Source organism: Plectropomus leopardus, chromosome 2 (assembly GCF_026936395.1).
Source record: "Plectropomus leopardus strain MGB_pleo_1.0 chromosome 2, ASM2693639v1, whole genome shotgun sequence".
Taxonomy (NCBI): domain Eukaryota; kingdom Metazoa; phylum Chordata; class Actinopteri; order Perciformes; family Serranidae; genus Plectropomus; species Plectropomus leopardus.
Window position 1 is genome coordinate 23,471,672 of NC_142177.1, and position 22,331 is coordinate 23,494,002.

The 22,331-nt window shown below is 38.9% G+C and overlaps 2 protein-coding genes across 3 annotated transcripts in view; one reads left to right on the forward strand and one right to left on the reverse strand.

Moving 5' to 3' along the window:
* The first annotated feature begins 2,623 nt into the window (after positions 1 to 2,623).
* LOC121951744 (A-type voltage-gated potassium channel KCND3-like) overlaps positions 2,624 to 22,331 on the forward strand; it is a 166,822-nt gene continuing 147,114 nt past the window's right edge. The window contains exon 1 of the mRNA XM_088088675.1: positions 2,624 to 2,906. The gene's annotated coding sequence lies outside the window, so the exon portion shown is untranslated. The remainder of the gene's footprint in view (positions 2,907 to 22,331) is intronic.
* LOC121949524 (protein Wnt-2b-A-like) lies at positions 4,550 to 21,065 on the reverse strand. 2 transcript variants are annotated; one of them, XM_088088668.1, is made up of 6 exons: positions 20,774 to 21,065; positions 20,445 to 20,697; positions 16,368 to 16,588; positions 15,249 to 15,526; positions 13,272 to 13,536; positions 4,550 to 9,502 (listed from the first exon to the last, which is right to left on the reverse strand). In XM_088088668.1, exons 2-6 carry the CDS (start codon positions 20,603 to 20,605, stop codon positions 9,273 to 9,275), a joined length of 1,155 nt encoding a protein of 384 aa, XP_087944794.1. In that variant the 5' UTR covers positions 20,606 to 20,697; positions 20,774 to 21,065; the 3' UTR covers positions 4,550 to 9,272. The 2 variants fall into 2 exon arrangements, with proteins under 2 accessions (XP_087944794.1, XP_042351177.1); XM_042495243.2 differs by having other exon boundaries at positions 20,445 to 21,065.

Genomic DNA, 22,331 nt, shown 5'->3' on the forward strand with positions numbered 1-22,331 from the left:
TTTCCTTCTGTGATATCTGTTTTGTCATGGAGGTCCTCAGCTTTATTGTTTTAAAAATATTTTTAAAAATATTTAAACTACAGTTACCACCCCATGATGGTATGCCCCCCTAACCATCCACGAAAACACTGATGCTTCACACACATCTTTCCCTGGCAGCACAGAATATCTCCAAGTCAGTATCTGAACAAATGTCTCCCATTATGATGTCACAGTGAAGTCGACCTTTGACCTTTTAGATATAAAATGTCAGGACTTTGTCATTTTATCCTATTAGACATTTGTGTAAAACTTTGTCATAATTGGTGAATTAATTTTTGAGTTTGTCAAAAACACCTTTTGCGAGATCACAGTGACCTTTGACCATCAAATTCTAGTCTGTTTAATTCTCGAGTCCAGGTGCATGTTTGTGCCAATTTTTCAAGAAATTCCATCTTTTTTATATAGATATTGCGAGAATAACACAGATGCAAGGTCACAGCGACCATTATTTTTGACCACCCAAATTCTCAGTTCATCCTTGGCTCAGAGTTAATGTTTGTGCAAATTTGAAGAAACTCCCTCATGGTGTTCTTGAGATATCATGTTCACAAGAATGAGACATATGAAAGGTAATGGTGACCTCTGACCACGAAAATCAAACAGTTCATAGCCAAGTCCAAGTGGACATTAGTGCCAAATTTGAAGAAATTCCCTCAATGTATTCTTGAGGCATCCATCCATTTGTCAAATGATAAATGGATGGATGCCTTAAAAACACAATGCTGCAGGCTACAGCTATCATTGGCACAGAGACATAAAAATTGGTATTCTCTGAATGAATACTAGGTACTGCATACTTCAGTTGCAAGTACCCACATTCAGGGTTTTTTGCCTGATCAAAAACTTCACATCTTGTACAGGCATCAATAAACAGATAATCTCCAAGGCAAACTATTTTCGACATAAAGTGGGAGACACATTGAATTACTTAGCTTTTGTATGGTGGATGCAATTTCCCTTCGTATTTTGAAATCTCTTCTGCATTGATAAGGAGCTGATATCTAGTTCAAGGACAAACTCCTCACTCTGCCACCCCGCTGCTGCTCCTGGGCTATATAAAGCCAAGAGCCATCATGCCCATCATTATGATTACACCACTCCAAAACCATCAGCAGATGTTTTTATGTGGCGTGTTCCCAGTGAACCAATGGTGCCATAATCATACTCCATACACTCACGCTCAAGTAGTGAACAGTGGTAATGAAAATCGCTGTCGAGGAGGACTGTTGACGGGTGCTTAAGTGTTTGCTCTCTGCCAGAGTGCGATTTCGTGCTGCAAGTTAAAACTTGAATTGTTCGCTGACCTCCAGAATGCATCAAAGTCAGGCTAACAAGAAAGGAAGAAACAGAAAATAGAGGGTAAACACGACAACAACAAATACATAGTCAGTACAAAGAGTTTATAGCCAGTAAGATAAGTATTAAAAATAAAATACTTGTACTAAAATGATGATGTGGGGCATATACTCGTGTGGGGAAGCCATGCAGGGGGTAAATCATGTCCCATAGAAACACATAAACACTTAAAATCTTCAGTGGAAAGATGCAGTTGTTTCACAAAATAAGTTTTTGTTCGTCTTAGTCTTAGGCCACCTTAAACTTTGTTGTTTTAGCAAGGTTGTAATGATCATACATACTTATTTCTCAGGAGTCTCTTTACTTAAATACAACAAGAACATACAGGAAATATGTATACAGTACTAAAATTCCAAATATTTCAGAATAAAACAACTTCAACAGGCTTAAGTTGCAAGTATTAAGTGTGACCTCTCTTTCTACTTAGCATGTCATGAACTCTCTTGGGCAGAAAATATGAGATTTACAATACTGATCTTCTGGTTTATTTACATCAGGTTGCATTTAAGACATCGCCAAAGCTCAGTATTAATTGTTTGAGCTACCTTTTGTTAAGTTTGTAGGATTCCATGTTTTAAACTAAATATCTCACATCTCTTTTTTGAATGTGAAATATCCAAAAGATTTTGAATAGATCTGGAGTCTCAGTTCATGGAAACCTCCAACTCACTCTACTCCTTTAACCTCAGAGATATCTGTTATGAAAATCTAGACAATAGTGCTCTTGAATACCTAATTAATTTTGATATTCTTAAAGCTATTTTTGCAGGTACAAACACAAATTCTCTAAGTTATAAGTTTGTATTTTTTCTCTTGGAACTGAAAGCTCTCATTAAGACACTCAGTTTCCTTCACAGCCTATCAAAAACAAACAAAAAAAAGTGTCAAGCTGTTATGACCGATTGCGGTTTTCTATTTACATGTTTGTACCCGTGTTATCTTTTTTGTTATATGTTATTTTTTGTGTTATCTACCTATTTATTTTGTCATCTGCTTATTTGTCTGTCTTGTTTTTGCCATTTATACCCGTTTCTTTCAGATATATTATTTTTTTCACCTGTCGTGTATCTTTTACCTGATGTTTTTTGTATGTTCGGTAAATAAAATAAATAAAAAAACAAACAAAAAACTTTACTGTAATGTGACCCCTCTGGTCATGTGACCTAGTCTTCCGGCGGAACACAAATCAAGATCGGGCGGGCTCGTTAAACAGTCTGCGCGCTGCGCAACCGTTAAAACTACCGACCTGCCGCTCCTCACCGTGCCCGTTAGCTAACTACACTTATGAATCTACGTGTGTTGATGTAGCATTTCACTACGAAGCTCGCCAGCTCACAGTCAAGTCTAGTTATTGGGTAAAGATGGCTTTGTGCTGCTCCTGCTGTAATTCATCTATCAGTCAAACGCCACTTCAGGCGGGAAGCTGTTAACCCGTCGCGGTGTTAGCTAACTGTTTGGGACTATGGCAACTCTTTCCCAAGGTGTGTACGCCTCTTCACCTTACTAAGGTAAGTGTTGCCTCTGCTAATATGCTAATAATCTGTGATGTGTTTGCTCCACTGTGTCTGTGTTTGGCTCTGCTGCTGCTGGCTGTCCTGTTGTTTCCCTTCAGATTGGTTGTTTTGCTAATTTTTGCTTTGATGCTACCTGCGTGTACCTGTGGGCCTACTTTGTGTTTGTTGTCTGACACAGTCAATTATGATGCTTTTATTTTGTTGTAAAAACTCATTTTTTCCCAGTGTTTTTAGTGTCACTGTATGGGCTGATCTGTCCTGTGGCATTTTTTCTTGTCTCTCTGAGATGTAGAGCATGATGTTTTTACATATTGGCTTTGGGAAGGCAAACATGTAACTGTTTCCTTGCACACGTTGTTTCTGTGTCATATACAGAAAGCTTCATAGTGAATTCAACGTGGTTTTGTCGTAAACATTATGTCAGATGCAGAATATGGTTTATTACCCATAAGGTTTTCACATTAACCCTTTAAAAACTGAGCATATTGGCATGATTTTGTTGAAAAACATGGGCTGAAGGCCATGAGCAATTTAACAAGTAATGACCCAAATTTTTAGCAAGAAATTAGCAAAAAATTCTAATAAAATTAACTGAAATTATCAAAAAAGTAAAAGAACTAAAACAGGAAATGACTTGTTAAAAGTGCTAAATTGAAATAAAAATAATAAATATAAATTTTTTTTTTTCTGTAACATAATTTTGAATATAATTATGATAAAGCCAATAAATAATAAATCCATAATGTTTTATCCACATACTGTAGTGTTTGGTTATCTGTGTGTGTGTTTGACATTTCAGAAGATGCTCTTGCCATTCATTTTTTGTCAGTTTAATATGTGTAGCTTGTCTAGCTTGTCTGAATGTGCTGCTGCACATCAGGTGGGTTGTTGGTGGCTTGACTCGCCTCAGTTTGCAAGATAGTTCATTCCCTAATGGTCTGTGGTGAAGAAAGAAGCCACGTGGCGTATGTAAAATAGATTTAATATAATGGTTGGTGTCTCTGTATGTAATATACCTTTTAGGAGAAGTATTTATCACCACTCTTTGTCTCTGTTGTGCAGATCAGTTGTGAAATATCAGTTTACTATCTGTATTCATATGATAAATCCACTGCTTGAGAGTTGGTTGAATGGATTTTAGGATTATACATTTGAAGATTTGAGGTGAACCCCAATATGCTCATTTATTGTATCTCACTGGGGACATAAGTATCAGCTAGATGCATACAATGGTCTTGGGATATGCTGTAAAGGTAGTTTACAGAGTTAATCTTTAGTTTGTGGGAGTCTTTTCCTTTGTCAGTGCTTATAGAAACATGCTGCATGTGAGATTTACAGCTGGATTCTCCCAGTAACAAATGATGTCACTTGGCAAGGACAGTAAATACAATAGCAGCTATAATCAAGTCCAATTTCATGTCTACATAAAGCTCTTAATTACTGCTGATAGGGTCATTGGGAGCATCCTCTATTCCAAGAAAAACAGGGAAACTACAGGGACAGATTTTCAACACTTTTCTAAAATAGTCTAGAGAGCAACAATTTCACAATGTGCACATATCAACATATTTCCCATATTGCTGTACATCATAGATATTAATCATGTGATTAGATGTGTTTTGGACTAGTCAGACAAGTTCAAGGAGAATATTAAACATGTTTAATATGAGACTGACACAACACCAAATTGTTTTTGACTCATTACCATTTGTGAACATGGATTACAACATTTCTCTCTCCTGGTTTTCCTGAATGTGAAACATCCGTGTGGACCACACGGCTAGTCTCTCCCCCGGGCCAATTTTAGCTCTGAAATGTTGTTACATTGAGATGCCCGTTTGATATCACTATGATGGTAGAGAATGCCTGCGATGTCACTCCTGTTATTTTTACAGAGTTCAACTGGATCACACATTGTGGGGAACAAAGCGGCATGGATACTATGACAGATTTAAAGATCAGCACAGTGTTATTAATGTACTCTCTGTGTATACAGCTTAGCTAATTGCTCAACAAAAATTTACAAAAGTCCTTCGGTGTTAAAATTGCTTAAAGATGATGTTACTTTTATACCTTAGAGGTGTCTTGTGATGTTAATTCTGTTGCTACGCCTGCCATCTGCCAGTCCAGTTACGCTGCTGGAAAATATACTCTGGAATTACCTGACATTGAGCCTACTGAACTTTTAAACACCAACATGGTGGGTTGCATTATCTTTATCCTCTCCCTGCCATAACTGAATCAGGGCTGAAAACACAGGCAACCATACAAGCTGTAAGAGAACGGAAGACCTCTAATAGGAGTGACCGGGGGTGGGGATAAACAAGGTTTAATATAGAGCCTGTAAGGTATTTTGGGACCTGCATTTCAGAGGTGGAAATACCTCCCTAGACAGTTATACAAAGTAGGACACTGTTGCACTGAACGCTGACCAAGGAAAAGATTGATTCAGACGTGGAAGTGTGGCATTAGCCTTAATTGAACAGTCAAAAATTAATTGTATCAGTTACAGGTAAAAACATCATTTTTTTTGTTGGCTGATATTTATCTGCAGTACATCTAAAAATGAAATCTTTTAAACTATTATTGTGAATGGAGTGAATAGACGCAAATGAAGTCATGCACAAAAACAACGACATTCCCCCCTTAACTAATCTAAATCCATAGTACAGATTAGGGCTGGCGAATATATGAATGTTGTATCAGTATCACCATATGAGACTAGATATCGTCTTTTATCAGTATCATAGGTGTTGCTTGTTCTGATTTTAAAGGCTGCATTAAACTAAAGTGATTTTTCTAGCCGTTCTAACTTATTTGTTTTTATTTTTTTCCCAGCTGGCACTCAGTGATGTAGGTTAGTTCTTCGTGTTTGTTTCCTGCAACTGGATGCTGTCAGATAGATTCAAAGAAAATGAATCTAGGGAATTAAGTGTTGACTTGTTTGGACTGAAAAGTGTTAACGTCAATTAAATCAGGAAATGAATTGATTTGTGGCACACTTTTAAACATACCTTTTCATTTTTTGGCCTGGGTGAGGGTATCAAATATTGTGAAGTCAAAAGGCTCAAGTCTAAGACCTCAGGAGTCATTGTTGTTGAAGTCCAAATTGAATTGCAACTCTTTTTTAATTTTGTTAAGTCAAAAGTTTTCAAATTTGTGACTCAAGTGTGATGCAAGTCCATGTGAGTCCACTCTGGTATTTTCTGGTGGAAACTGATTTTCTCCATATCCCCTAGCCTTTGTACAGATCAGTCCAGGCACAGTAGTTTCCAATGTGCATTTATGAATAAAATGTTACACGTTTGTAACGGACTGAAATTGCAAGTGCAACGCAGTACCACACTCAGTAGAAAAAAGGAATAGTCTTGTGAATTGTGAGGGCCAGAACAGCACAGGCCCAGGTCCGTATGTGAACAGCTCTCACCTTTCTAATCTTTTAGAAAAACACCACCAACTTGCCCTTCATTTACATTCAAAACCAGCCCTTTTGTTTGCAATTAACCTTTGACTTGTGAACGTTTGACATGGTGTGTCATTTGGCCTTGTTCAAAGCACTTTGCTTTGGCTCCGCTCCTCATTACGTGGACTTGAAAAAATGTGTTGACTCTTAGCATCCACAGCTTGTTGTCAGATTCATTTAGATCTATAAACCCCTGTGAGGATTTTGTCTCCAATGGCCTAGCATGATGTCTGGCTGCATTACCAGATGTTGAAAAGTCAAATTCAGGGGTCTGTAGCTACTTCACTGCTCTTTCTGCAATGTCTTGGCCCAGCTTTATGAAATACTTCACTTCTCACAAACCAGTCAGAGCCAGTGAGTATGCGCACGGAGGACTGAAAGCACAGTTGCATAAGATTGCATTGTAAAAGTGTTCTGTCACAATATGATGACAGAAGAAACATGCTTTGTTGGCCTTTGCAATGAAGACCAACTGGTGAGAAAATTTGCACTTAAAACCTTTAAATACAACCTACCACTGAGGAGCGTAAACTGAAGACAGAGTCCAATTACTGTTTGAAAATGGTATGAGGCAATCAAACAGATTCAAGCTCTCATAAAGATACACTTTGTGTTTTAAAATGTTACTGTATAATTAGGATATTCAGCTTTACAGTGCATATCTTACTGTTCACTTTTAGTTAAGATCTATGACAATATAGCAGCATATAAATGTTTTTAATGTACATTCTAAGGCTTTCTAGTCTGAGGAAAGTAGCAGTATCTTATTAGCAGCATAAACAGCTGTATTAAAGCTGGCAGTATTGACAGTGAGGCTAATTAAGAATTAGCTCCACGTACCACCACAAGTTACTGATAACATGAACTTTAATTTAGATTTTTTTTTTTTAAATATATAGTTTCAGGTCACCAACTGAGACAAAACAGCACAGAGAGAAAACAAAACACATTTACTGGCACATAAAGCTCCTAGTGATCCAAAGGGGAGCACTGGGTCCAATTCATCTTAAAATTAATTAAATGTGTCTCTCCTTCAGTAATCCATAGCTTTAAAAGCTAACTTGAACTTAGAATAGCATTAATGCAGGCAACCCAAATGCCAGAATAAATGTTAGCATTGTACATTTCTGCAAACCACGGATATGTAACATTTATCCATTATTATGTATTGGATATGCTGAAACTCTACTTTCAACAACGTTGTGGTTAACATGTGGTTATGTTTAGGAAACCCATATGGTTATGGATGGGAAAATATCACATTTTAAAATTCCTGTTTTTTTTTGTGTCACAATTGCTGCTGGAAATGCAGCAATGTCTTGCTAAAAATTAACCACTTTCAGTGGCACAAGTCCCACTGGAAACACAGCAAAACAACCAGTGTTGTTCTTTGTTGTTCTCTAACAGTCTGCGGTGGTCTGCAGTTTGGCAGCTGTCTTGCCTAGATGTCACGCCATCCACCTTCCCCTCACCTATACCAATGAAATGTACAAGTGTAACATATCCAGAGTTTGCGAAAATGTACACTGCCAACAGTTTCTTTTGGCTACTGGGTTGATCCAGGATGTAGCGATGTTCTTTTTTCCAGAGACAAAATAAAAAATTACATCCAATCAAGAACTTAAGCACAGTGTCTTAACTTGATGTGGCATGTGTGAGCATCAGCGACTACTGCCATCTTACTTCTGTGACCAAGAGAAACTGTAAGTAGGTAAATTTTGGCAAACAACAAAGGCTGCAGGTATGGCTGACTGGGTGTTCGGATCGAGATCATCTTCTGGTGGAGGCATGTTGTTTAGTAAGCAGTTTAAGTAACAAATCCATGAGTTTGAAGGTTCATCAGACACCAAATCATTGCACAGAAGTTTGTAATATTATGACTCCAACATTGTGCACCTGCATGTCTTTTTATTGGCCTTCACAGTGCCTTGTATTGCAGAAACTGTTTTATACTACATGTTTTGATCAGTATCCTAATTGAAATGATGAGGGGTGTGTATTTATGCAGTGCTGTTACATGTCTGAACACGGACTAAGGCTAATTGCTTGAAGCTTTAGTGTAGCATTGAAACAAAACATGGAAACAAAAGCATTCAGAGGTAGAAATGATAAAAGTTCTCAATGAGACAAAACAGAATTTTTTAGACGAATTACAGATAGTCAAACATGGGATGATGTATGAAAAATGTAAAATAGTCCATATGAAGCTTAGTTTTTTCCTGTTTAATGTGTCCTTTTCTCCCGACACTGCCAAAATTAAGCCCTGCACCACGTGTGGACACTTCAAATAAAAGTCCTTCCTTGTTCTTCTGTTCGCTCGTCCTTTCGGTTCACAATGTGATTGTCTGATCTTTGAATGAGAACTTTTTCACAAGCTCCTGCCAACTTTTTGTCCATTCATTAGAGTTGCACTCATTATCAGCAACTGTTTTTGTATTTTAGTTGTTTTGTTGAGGTACTGCACAATAACATTATCATTTCAAATGATACAATGTCAGTGTTTTTACAATATCTCAAAAGTTTTCTCCATCGTCCTTTCTTTATCTCTCTCTTCAGGCTAAATATTATACATACATTTCCTAATATCTCTGCGTCAAACAAGGTAGCATTTACAACAGAATAATGTAATCTTACGCCATTTTGTATCAAAGATTCAAAGTTCGTCTTAAAAAAAGCTCAACAAATTCTTAGAAACACTTAGTAAAGCAGCACACGGTCAGTAACTGGGCCTAATTTCCAGTTTAGCAGTGAAGTCTCTGCTTCAGGAAGTGTCAAAGGATCAAAAGCCAGAGGTATTACAGTTAAGAGATCCATATTATATATTCCATAATAAAATACAGTCATTAGTGCGCAGGTTATTGATTCAGTGGTGACTTGCGATTGGTCAGGTCTCCTTGTTAAGTTATGTCCAGCCAATCAGGTCGCTTGTGGGGCTTGCAGGTGTGAACGTCCACCACATCCTCGCAGTCTTTGCACTCCACAGCACAGCACCACTTGAACTTGCACTCGCACTTGGTGACACGTTTGACACGCATGGTGTCGTAACCCCTCCCACAGCACATGACCTCGCAGCCGTCCGTGCCTCTTGAGGACTTGTTGCACACTCTGCCTGCTGTTCCCAAGGAGCCTGTAAAGACATGCGTTGCAAATCAGTTTTCTTTTAGCTCAGTGAAACATTATATTTGGTTCACAGAAATGTTGTTGTATATCGCCTGCACTTTACTAGTTCTCCATAATTAATGGATAATTTAATTATCCATTAAAATTTAATGTTTATTTTGTTTCATAATAAAAATGGTGATTTTTAAAGAACCTTTAACAAGAGAAACTATGATGACAACCTTACCTAATAGCTTAGCCAGCTCCTAACCCATAAATAAGTGCAGTTATGTAGTTTTTAATGAATAAAAGATGTGTAATTTTTTAGAGCTGCCCCTTGAAAGTCGGAGGCTCGAAAGCATCAGTCGGAGTACCTCAGTCAACGAAGATTGCTTCAAGTTAAGCAGTGTTTTTGTCTCTGTGCAGTGTACTTCTGGGGATGTTTTGGTCCCCAGATTTTGCTGCAGAGTGAGTGCTTCTGACTTTCATGCTACTCTTTGCAGCTGCAGACATGTTGCAGTTGCATGGAGGGAGAGACAGAGACCCCACCATAAGATGAAGAAGTGGTGAATTTACAGCTCACAGCAAGTTAACACAGTACAGTCTGACTTTTGTTGATACCTAGTGTCTGCATAAAAAAAATGTATGCGATCTGCTGTTAAAAAACGTGCTATTGTAAAGACCGAGAACAGCCGTAGACTAAAGACTGTACATAACCAACATAAGGAACATAAGGTTCTAGCCTCAAAAATCTACATGCTCATAACTGAAAGTCTATGGATGTCCCATTTTTAGGACTCATCATCCAAGGGAAGCAAAATTTTCCCTATGTCACCTAAAAGTTTTACAACACTTATCTTCCTTAAAGTAACAGCAAGCCACTGTTCGCTGTGTAAATACATAGTGGAGTGATGGCATCCTGAGCAGAGCATAAGGCATACCTTAATGTGTGGTAATCTGAGCTTTTTTTGTGGTTTGTTGTTGTAAGACCCTCCAGTTGCATGTGTATGTTTCCCACAGGCTAGCTCATCGCTGTCACTTTGCTCTGTGCTCATACGGTTACTGCTTAATAGGGGCATGGGGTTGTTGTGGAGGTGTAGCGCCCACCCTCAGGTTCCTCGCGTGGTTAACACCCTTGGCTCTGTCAGCACTGTTGCTGTTGTTAAGCACTGTTTATGGAGTTTGCATTGTTAGTTGCTGGCTGCCAGCTCAGCCACCTCCATATTACAAACAGCTCTGAATTTCACAGAGCCCCTTCAAAGACTTTTTTATTGGCAACTTTGTCTGTCTGCTTTTATTCAGTAGATATTGCTATAGTTGGATAACCTGATCCTTTGGCTGAAAACAGATCCATGCTTCTGCTTGAAATGAGGTTGGTGAACTGAGTATATGAGCTATAAAACCAAAATCTAATATCTAATTAGGTTAATAGTGTACTCATCACCACAGCCTCAGCATGTGAATAAGTTCCCTTTGGTCAGCAGTGATGCAGTGTATATGTCTAGTGCTTGTATTGTGAAAATAAAGAATGGATGATGTGGAGCTAATGCATTTGTGTTGCTGGTGTAAAAGGGAAAACAAACAATGGGGTCTCCATATTAATATTCCACAATCTTCATAAGTATACGTGCAATGCTAGCTAGCTGCAGAGCAGCAGCAAATGATAGTTTAGCTAATAAGCTGTCTGTATGGTAAACAGTGCTGCAAAACAAGAAGCACTTGAGACGTTTAGATTGTGCACCACCGGCGCCCCTAAATGACACCAAAATGTGCACAGACTTTCAGGAAAGTTTAATTACATGACTATTTTGGTATAAACATTTACCTGCCTGTGTGGCCTTGCGACGCTTACTGGCCAGACAAAACATCTACCCACATTTGGTGCTTGGCAGGTGTTAATTTTGGATCCTGACTACAAGGCTCTGTAGAGCTGAGGGGGACAAGAGGGTTGGGTGATACGTCTGACTATGAGTTACCCTTTTTCAGATTACACATTATCCAGAGAAAATACATTTATTGATAGTGTAGCTTTAAAAGCATTAGAAGCCACCTTTCCCATTGTACATACAGTAACTCTGGTCACCTACCAGCTGAACTAAATTCCATATTGGAGATCTTCCAAACATTAAACACTGTAGAGCTGCTAATGTTGGCAGTTGACCACCTCTGCACACCAGTGAATATTTTGAAAGCAAAATATCACTTTTCCCACACTCTTTGGCAGAGTATTGGCTTACCCTAACAGTATAGTCTCAGGCACAAACACAAAGGTGTCCATGTACTCAGGTGTAAAATCTTAGCCTAAGATCAGATGCCACATCCAATAACAGAGCATCCCTGAAGTAAAGAAAAGAGGATAAGAGCAGATATTCCCCTCAGGCTCGAAGGAGTGGAGCCTAACACTGACCAAAGGAAGGATTTGAAAAATAAGCCTGCATGTATCCTTAGGCTATAAATTCCTATACAATGGAGATTAGTGGTGGGGAGGGTCATAAGTTCCTCTTAAGATCACCTTTTAACAAGGAAAGACTGCCTTTCCTTTGAGTGAACACACCTTCATTACCACACAGCAACCAAGCTAACAGCAGGGAGGAGTGGGACAATCCAGTTGTGCCATTATGTCCCCTCCACTAGGCTATCTTACCTAGCCTATTAACAGAGTCCTCATGCTCTATTGCAGGGGCTGGACTGGAGGAAAGAGACAGAGCTTAACAAGCAAACACTGAGAATAGATGGAGATGTTAAAGGTCAAATCATTGAATGTTAAGCTGTGAAAAAAATGCAAGCCTTCAGCGGACAAGTCTCTGACTCTCAGACCATCTATTGGACAAACTAAATACTAATTCTAATACTTATTCTTTAAAATGAAAATTGGAAATTTTGCGTTGCAAATATTTAATTTTAAAAATTATTATATAAACTATTTCGCACAAAAATGCGTCAGTAAATCTTAGAATGTAGACTGACAGTGTTTCGCTGGTATAATACCTGAATAAAATATACAGTAGGAACATGTCTTAATTATGAATTATTCCAGGGATGTCCCAATTAAGCTTTTTCTTTTAGCCTGGAATGGGTTGACTCTGGGACATCTTTACCAAACACAACGCAGAGTGGAAAATTAAAACTGTTCATAACAAGGACTTTACCAGGGACATCCTGTTTTATTCAGAGAAATTAGTTGTTTTTAGTCTGAAATTAGACAAGTAGTGATGTTCCAATCAAGTTTTTTGCTCCCGATCCGAGTCACTTGATATTGATATATATCTGCCGATGCCGAGTCACAATCTGATACTTGTATTTACCTGGATAATACAGCTGCACAATGCAATGTTTAAGTACTATGTTATTAACATACATCTAGAGTATATGCCTGACAGTTTAACTGCTCTGCAATGCAATATAAGAAAAATGTTTTTATTTTATTTATTTATATTTATTTATTTTTACAAAATAACAAACTAAAAGCTAAAAATGTTTTTACCATGGCTCTTATCAATTTCATTTAATGCAGCATTTGTTTTTCAACAAAATAACGAAGTAAACAAACTAAAATATGTCTTCATAAATTGCTCTCAAATCCACTTAGAGTAGCATTGTAATAAAACAGAACACTATTAATAAGCAATATAATCCACTTCAAAGTAGTATTATAGTTTAACTATAGCTGAACTTACTTTACTAAAGATGAAGAACAAAAATTTGAATTCCACTTAAAATGGTGTAGCAGCTCATATTGAACATGAAAATAATCATACTTCTCGATTACAAAACCGAATCTTCATTAATTCACTCACCTGCTGCGCGGTCCGTGAGACAGTAATCTGGAGAGTTCTCGACATAAACTAACTCATTCTTGGTGCTTCCTTTGAAGTCCTTGTCAGCCACCATAAAGCCTGTCCCGTCCTGGTTCATGGTCACCTCAATGGCTGTGTTGTACTTCTTGCGAAGGTAGTCCCCGGTTCGCCTGAAGTCTGACATTGCTAGCCAGCAGGTCCTCAGAGAACAGGAGCCGCTGACCCCGTGACACTTGCACTCCAGCTTCATAAAGCGCTTCACTGCCTAGAGCAGAGGTCAAAGGTGACAGGGTGTTAATGTTGCCCATGGCATGATGCAGGTGTGATCAGCACTGCTGACTCTGACTTGAGTTAACTTTTAAGTTATGGTCCTCTAGAGACTTTCTGAAACAGCCTACCCTGTATGTGTTAGGAAGGTGTGTTGTGTCTCAAACTTAATCTACTGATAAAATCAGATTCATAATGTTTGGTGTTAGATGGTGTTAGAAGTTTTTTATCTTATTTTGTGCCTGTTGAGTGTTGATTTTGCAAGAAACCAGAAGAATATTCTACCCTTACTCTCTTTCGTCAGGTTGGTAACTTGAACAGTACCACACTTGAGATCACTGGTGAACTACGAACCGTAGATTAAATGTCTGTCATGGTATATTTACTTTTATACTGCAGTATAAGTTGCATAAGAAGTTGTTAAATGCTACATTTTCTGGAAATTCAATTGAGATTGGACACGTCAATCAAAATCTAATCAGGAACTATTTTGGTAATTGCTTAATTGTTTGAGGCCTTATTCAAGTAAAAATGACAATTTTACAAGTTCTCTAGCTTCTTGTGAAAATCACTGCATAGCTTTTAAGTTAAGATGTTTAGTGCATAAGCATCATAGACCTGGGTTAGTAGGGGCCCGTCACACCTACTATTAGATTGGAAAGGCATCTATCAGTCCATGAAATGAATCTTTCTGCTAGTAAGGGCTCTCACCCAGGAGACAAGGGTTTGAGACTCATATGAAACCAATATTTACACCCAACCACAATCTTTCTCTAAATCTAAGCAAGTTGTTTCTGAAGCCTGAACCTAAAGAATGTGAAAGTGCAACTTACAAACTGGTAAAGGCCACTGGGTGGGCTCACACTGGCCTTCCGAACCTACCAGTAGATGTAGAGGGCCACTCCTTGTCCATATCTAATATGGTTTATAACCACAAATAACACACGTTTGATGGGCTGATAACATCCTAATCGAGTGGTAAGTCTGCCAAAACAGGAAATTCAAATACATTTTTGAGAGACAATATAGTTCATTGTTTTCTGGGGTTTTATCGATCACATGACTAATTGGTTAATTGAAAATTAATTAATTGGCAATTATGACAATGATCATTAGTTGCAGCCCTAATCAATATACAATAAAGTGACCTGGTAGGGATGTGTATTTTTTTCTTATCCAATAAAATAAATACCTAACAAATAAATGTTGTGTATCACATTGATGCAAAACTCAGGTACAACTTATGAGCCTTTTTTCTGGAGGTTTAAACCACGTATCTTAAGCGCAGTGATTTGTAACTCTAGCTCTCTATATATACTGTAAACTTTGATACTCCCACTCCATCTGATGGAAAGCTCTGGAAAAAAAGCTAGTGAAATACAAGATTATTTCTATGACTTTAATGCTAAAGTATCATTTGCAAGACTGCCCTCTGTGCAGTGGTTTAAAACAAACCAAAGTATTAAAGGAACGGCAAAGTGATACTTGATAGAAACAGTACAAAATAATCTCACAGTACACCATAGCATGCTTGAAAGAAAATGTTCTGTAAATAATTGATTGTGCCTATTCAGTATGAGGTATATTGTGTTAAAATTTGCTCTTGTATTTTATAGTCTCTTATAGACACAGGAATATACGTATAGAAATAAGTCTCTCAACAGCAACACAGAGTGATGCTAATTTATCAACTTAAACGCTGCTGCTCACCATCCGACCGCACCGGTTGTTGTGCAGGTTCATCAGAGCACGAGCATCTTTAACCATCCTCTCTCGAGCATCTACAAATGCCTTGGCAAATTTGATGCCATAATTGATGTTGTCGCTGCATCCACCCCAGTCAAAAGCACCCCTGTCATCGCTAGCTCGCCCTCTCTTTTGGCCATCGCAGTTGCAGATCTTTAGCTCCCCCTGGCTGCAGGCCCTGGTGATGGCGTAGACCACTCCTGCTGAAGAAATGGCGTACACAAACGCTGCCTCGCGGCTGCCTGGATGCACAGAAAGAGAAGTGTTGGAATGAAACACTTGAGAAAATAATGTTGCATTTTTCAATGGAAAAATGTTAGCATTTTTTTCTGCCGCTTTTCCTTTGAAAGTTTGGAAATATTTTTGGACGCTGTTACTGGTTTTGTTTCTTTCTTTCATAAGAATGGAGCTGTTGCCTAGGTTCACCGTGTTACTGCTCAGTAAGGCAGCCTTTCTCTAATATTTTCCAGACAGCAGGAGCTCAGAAATCAGACCATTTATGGCGGATGGTCCAGACAGAGGTAGCAGCATGTCAGCTATAACATCACAGTCCAGTCGACTCTCCTTTCACCTTTTAATTTTCACAGATGGCAGCTTTCTCAGTCACTGGGCTGTGTTTTCATTTCAGACAAGAGGAGATTTTGGGGGTTATTTGGTCTGGCTTTCCCACCCACCTCCTGTTCTCATTCCTGCTCACGCAATGAAGCAGAACACAGGCGATATGTCAGGGAGTAAAGCTTCGTCTGGCTGCCAGAAACATCTACCCAAATATTTACATCTCCTATTACTGTTTATACATCACCAGTGTGGATCTCTCGATCTGCTACTTGTTTTCGGAGAACATCCACTTTCCTAATCTTCCCTCATTCCAGAGAAAGTTAAAAAGAAACACAACACTTTCTCTTTTTGTTTGTATTCCAGGGCAAAGTTGATTTAATAAGACACCTATTAATTTTCTGCTTATCTGGTAACAGCGGAGACATTTACGAGGTTGATTAACTCGAGTGTCACTGACATAAACAACCACTGTCACGCAAATGAACCTCACAGATAGAAGTCCCAGTCACACATGTGCAGACTCACTTCGCAGCATCACCCTGCCAAACACAGTGTGGTCCCGGTCCAGCGTGCTGCAGTTCCAGCGGTGGTGTCTGAACTGGTGCTGGCACTCTTTGATCCACTCTTTGGCTCCCTCACCGATGGACTGCATCAGGTCCGGGTGCCGCTGGCACAGCTGCCGCTGCTTGTTCACCAGGCCGGGAATGTTGTCACAGATCACCCGAGCACCCAGCGCTCCGATGTACCTGCAGACACAGTAGTGACCATGATTAAAGGGGCACTTTAACACACAATGTTTATTCATCATACTGGACAGCATGCTAGCCTGTGTGAAGTTGTATAGATTATTGTCTCCAGTGGTTCTAGAGGAGCTGTGTCAAGTGAGAAAATTCTGATGTCATAATAATGCCATCATAGTTATTTTAGCTTGGTCTTATGTGGCATTCACACAGTGTTAACATAATGGCATGTAAGAGTTTTCAAGCATTATTGCAAGATGGTCACCCTGTAGCTCACTTTTTATTCACACCAGTAATAAGCCTAAATTACCTCATTTTTTGTGTTATGTATTGGTGGAGGTCCATTACCGGTAAATCCAGATACAACCAAACCATCTACCTCACTTTAAATAGCTAAATAAACTGTATAAGGTGTTTATATTTGATTGTATTTAAGTGTAACTGTCAGCAATGATGGCTTTGCAGCTATTTGGCCACTGGTTTGTTTACCCTTTAGTAATACTTGTCTCCAAATGTGGCAGTAGAGCGGGTTGTCTAATTATTGTCCATTTACAGTTTACCAAGCGAGAGATAGTGTTCCTCTCAGAAATACCCATGGATGTTTGTGTGACTGTTTTTTCTGCTTGTGATTATGATCTGAACAATATGAAAGGAAGGACTACAATTTTATAACAGAAAGTCCATATTGCCAACTTTGGCTGTGGAGTTTGAAAAATGTGAATGTTTCCCAGGCAGGGAGGGTCTTACAACGCTTAAAAGTTGCATTATGGGTCATGTTGTATCCAGCAATTTTGGAGTTTGATGCCTTTATAAGGACTAAAAAAATCAGTCTCTGCTGCTTTGATGCTACTTGAATCAGTCTTTCATGTCCTACAACCTAATGGAAGTGCAGTACTAAATCACTGGATTACCCTTTAAATGAAAAGTTTGGGGGAATGTGCTTATTCCAGAGCTCACCAATTAAAACATCATTCGTCATTTGTTTAATCTGTGCTAAAGCCAAAACGGAAATCCATTTATGGTGAATTTGTTTGTACACTTTGGTTTTTGAACACATTAAACAAACACGATTGAAAGTGTAAGTGACCTTTACAGATGTTGGTAGTTTTTATGCTAAGCTAAGTTAGCTGGCTGCTGTTTGCAGCCTCATGTTTGCCATGCAGACAAGAGGAGCTGTGTTTTGTTTAAAAAATTCCGATACCAGTATCCGTAATGTGATACAGATACCATTCAGTTGCTTAAAATGCCTCCATACTTTCGAACATTTTGATGGCACCTCAGCATACTGAACTACCGACTCCACCTCACCACACCACAGACTGTATTGATCGTAGCTGCTGCAATTGAGGGCCAAATACATGTTGCATTAAATCGTGGAACGCTTCAGGTGATTGGCTGTGAACAAAACCATAGAAATAGTCTTGTTTAGATCTGGATACAAAAAGTATCAAATGCAGGTATTGTTTTACTGGAGAAGGTTCAGTACCACTCAGCACTGGGTCATTTCAGTGGATATCTTAAAGGTGTCGAGTACTGATACCCTGCCCTACAGACAAGAGAGTGTATCTATCTTCTGTATCAGCCAATCTTCTTGGCTGATGATTGATTTGATTTCTAAAACTGACTCTATTTTTCCTCACATCCTATTGTCTACTTGAGACTCAAATATTCAGGACGTAGAAGAGATTATTAAATTCCTCACGTTCAGTGAAAAGCACCTCTGTCCCTGTGACAGGCCTTTGCTTCCTGCTCTATTCAGACATAATCCCTCACTTTGTAGCAACTCTTAAAAGGGTGGATCACATGCTGGTGGCATTGTGACACTGGGGGGCCTCTTATCAACAGGACATGAGGACAGTCATCTACAGTGCAAGTGACCGCTCAGGCCTTCCCTCCCAGGCTCACAGATCGACCACATGCAAACGCAACCCCCCTCCAACCCCCTCTCCTCCCTCCCTCTCTAAGCCTGCACGCTCCACTCTCCATCCGGATATCATTATAGTCCCTAATCGCAGCCACATTTGTGTCGCCTGGCCACCGAGACAGAAACGGGCGTAGCGGGCAGTTTCCACTCCCGTTATGGCTGTCCCAGTCCCGTTCTTAACTGCGACTATCTGCCTGAGCAATAAAGCAGAGCAGAAGCACTACTTGTGTTTATTGTGTATTGTACATACCGGCTGTGCCAAAAGACCCCTGACTGTCTCCAAGAGGACACACACATAGAAAGAGAGCGAGGGAAGGGGGTCCTCCGCTGCAAGACACACGGTGCTCATCTAAATTATTGCAATGGTTAAAAATAGGCCCTAACAATATAAACCAGGATTGACTAAGTATTAATCATGTGGACACAAGGCTTCCAAACCTTTCCTGCTCTTTGTCTCTCTGCTTCTCTGGAATTTCTCTGTGATTTAATCATTTTTTTCCTAACATATTTGCATAAGACAGCAAAGGAATTGCACAATGGAAAATAGGATAACATATGCTTTTGGCTCTCTTGGGAAATTACCATTCATAACATTATTTGCAAACGGTGCATTTTAAAATCTAAATCCATCCTTAAAACAGAGGCTTATTGTTATGGGTGCAGCCAGGGCCATAATTCAAAGATCTGCATCACTGTGGTTGGTTAAATATAAAGTGCACATCAAATACAATATCTGTAAGTGTGACCTGACACATGAGAACAACTATATCAGGTGGGTGGGATAAGGAGGGGGAGGCTTACACCCCTCCATGTTTTTTTTCTCTCCTCTGAGCATTTAAAACCTCAAGAGAAATCATCAAGGGGCATTTATTCATGCACCAGCGCCTGCACCTGCCACTTGCTCTGGGCAAGATGGATGGATAGGGGAGATTCCCTCCAACACCATTAATCTTCATAAACACATGATGACACACATATCTGTGCCCAACATCTCATTTTGCATTGATGTTTTTGAGGAAAATAGTACAAAAATTCCCCCTCAGAGATAAAAAAAAAATAGTGTTACATTTTAACCGTTTATTGGACTAGATGTTTTATAAGTTGATTATTTTGTAGATTTGTTGGCAAAAAAAGCAACAGAATGCCTTTATCAGGATGACAGTTTTAGATTATGTTTGTCAAATAAGTGAAAAACCTTTACCTCCTTAATTTTGTTTTTTTTTTTGCATTTTGTAAAGGAGAAGTTTTCATCTTTATACCTGACACAGGAAAAAAAGAAAATAAATGGTAAACTTGAGGGTAAAATTTAGGTTTTGTTTTAGTCATGTTTGCATCAAAACTTTCTTTCTACGTCACTCAGCCTTTTCGCTTTATAGATGTTTATCTAATTAATAAATAAATTGTAATTTTGAATGAAAAATATCACGACCTAAGAAAGGAAACAATGAAAGTCAATAGTAAACTTGACTGTAAATTTAAGATTTAGTTTTAGTTGTGTTTACATCTAAACTTTTTTCTGTCATTTAAGCTTAAAGTTTGACAGATATTTATCTAATTAATACATAAATCTTGATTATAAATTAAAAATATCATCAACACCTGACAAAGGAAAAAATGAAAGTAAACGGTAAACTTGAGATTAAAATACAGGTTTTGTTTTAGACAAGACTTTCTTTCCACACTAAGCCTATTAATTTTACAGATGTTTATCTGATAAATGAATAAATCGTGATTGCAAATCAAGAATAGCATTAATACCTAACAAAGGAAAAAAATAAAGTAAATGGCAAACTTGAGCTTAAAATACAGGCTTTGTTTTAGTCATGTTTTGCATCAAAACGCTCTGCTTCACTTAGCATATTAGTTTGGCAGATGTTGATCATATAATTAAATTGAGATTGCAAATTAAAAAATCAAATCGTCAAAGATTTAACTCACCACCACGATGAATCCACTCTCGGTGTGAAAATGAGCAGCAGCAGAATAAAAAAGTATATTTTAGAGATTGGTTTGGACTGATGTTGGATACGTGTCCCATGTCTGATCCCCATAGCCCCGCTGGTGTCTGATAAACTCCGAGATTTCATCAGACAAAACATGTTTCTCCTTTCATGTTTTGGCAAAAGCTGCACAGTCAGGTGTGAAAGTCCTTGACGAGTGTCCACCGTCCATCATCTGGGAGCTGAAACAACTTCACAGGGAGGAAAAGTACGTTTAAACTCCACCGCTTAACATGTAATAATGCCATACAATTTTTCTGTCCTTACATCCATAATCTTCACCGGCGTGGGAGATTGTAATGAATGAATGAATGAACGGAATAAGTCATCCGTAGTCTTGTAGTCCTAACAAATTTACATTTTCTCCTCAGTTGTAGCGCACCGACTTTAATATCACTAAATCTGCGGCTTGTGAAGCACAAAATCCGTCGTTAGCGACAGAAGAAAAAGTCGCTTAAAGTCAGATATGAGTCGAGTGGAAGAAATATTTCCGAGCATGGCAAGACAGACATTGTGCGCACCTTTCGTCCTGCAAACAGGAATGAAGATGCGCACTGAAACGCGCAGCTCTCCGCTCCGGTGCGTCAGCTGTCTGTGACCCCCTCCCTCCACCCCCACCCCTTTGTCTGAAAATTACAGATAGCGGTATGCAGACCAACAGACAGCAGGGAAGGAGATGTGTATATTTAGTCTGATAGAAGGTAATCCCTGCCTGTGGTGTCTACTGGTTAAAAATCAACACTTGTTACTTCAGAACAGCCATTACAACTCAGCCTTGACCAGTGAAATTCCCAAAATATGTGCATGCCCTCACAGTCATGTTGTTTTACATACAATAGAGTTGTGCCATGTTTCTCTTGGAACTTGCTCCCTGGGTTATTCCTTTGCTTCTTGAACAGTTTAGTTTATTATCTGAGTAGTTCTCAAAAATTATTCTTAACTTCAGAACCATTAAGGCAGGGGTGTCAAACATATGGCACATGGGCAAAAACTGCAGCCAAAGGGTCCAATCAGGCCCTGTGGATGACTTTGCGAAGTGTGAAATTTCAAAAAAGTCAGAAATACTTTAGCCCAACTAATTTCATCTCACAAATTAAAAAAGCAAATGCCACTAGACTGGGGGGGAATGTCTTAATTCTTTGTGGTTTTTCTTTGGTTTCTGGAAATAAACAATTCCTGACACTGACTTGTACATCTCAGTGAGGACATCTCTAACTACAGACACAAAATTCAAGCATTTTTATTGTAGAAATTTTGAAATATTACAACGTAAAAGTCCCACATCTCTACCTTAAAATTACTTCAAATCTGAAAATTGAGGCACTATAAAAAACATTGCTCCATAATTCCTGAGAATTATTGAAATACACTCATAGTAAAAATCAAGCAATTTACTGTATCAGTTTGTTAAACTGTAACTGTGTAACTGTCCGCTCACAGAACTCTTCATGAGTCCTTTTTTTCTTCAGCAGCAGTTTGTGGAGTTTGAGTTGTGGGGTTTGATGGTGGATCTGTTTATGCGATCAGACCTGATCAGATCGATAGATGAGGAGAGCAGCTGCTGCAGAGGCCAGCGCAATGAATGGTTTCACTTTCACTGCGCCTGGCGTTCTGCTGCTCTGTCTGTGCCCAGAGTACCACTCTGTGCTCCAAGAGTGTGGTGCAATAAATGACTGAATGTTATATGTATCAACAGTGCACCTAATGCATGGTTCTTCTCCAGAAATAGAAAATCAATATGTGGCGCCAGCTGTTGATATTGTGGCGGGACACCGCAAATACATGAATGTGTGGGGAAACCTTGGAAACCATGTTTGCTGTCAAA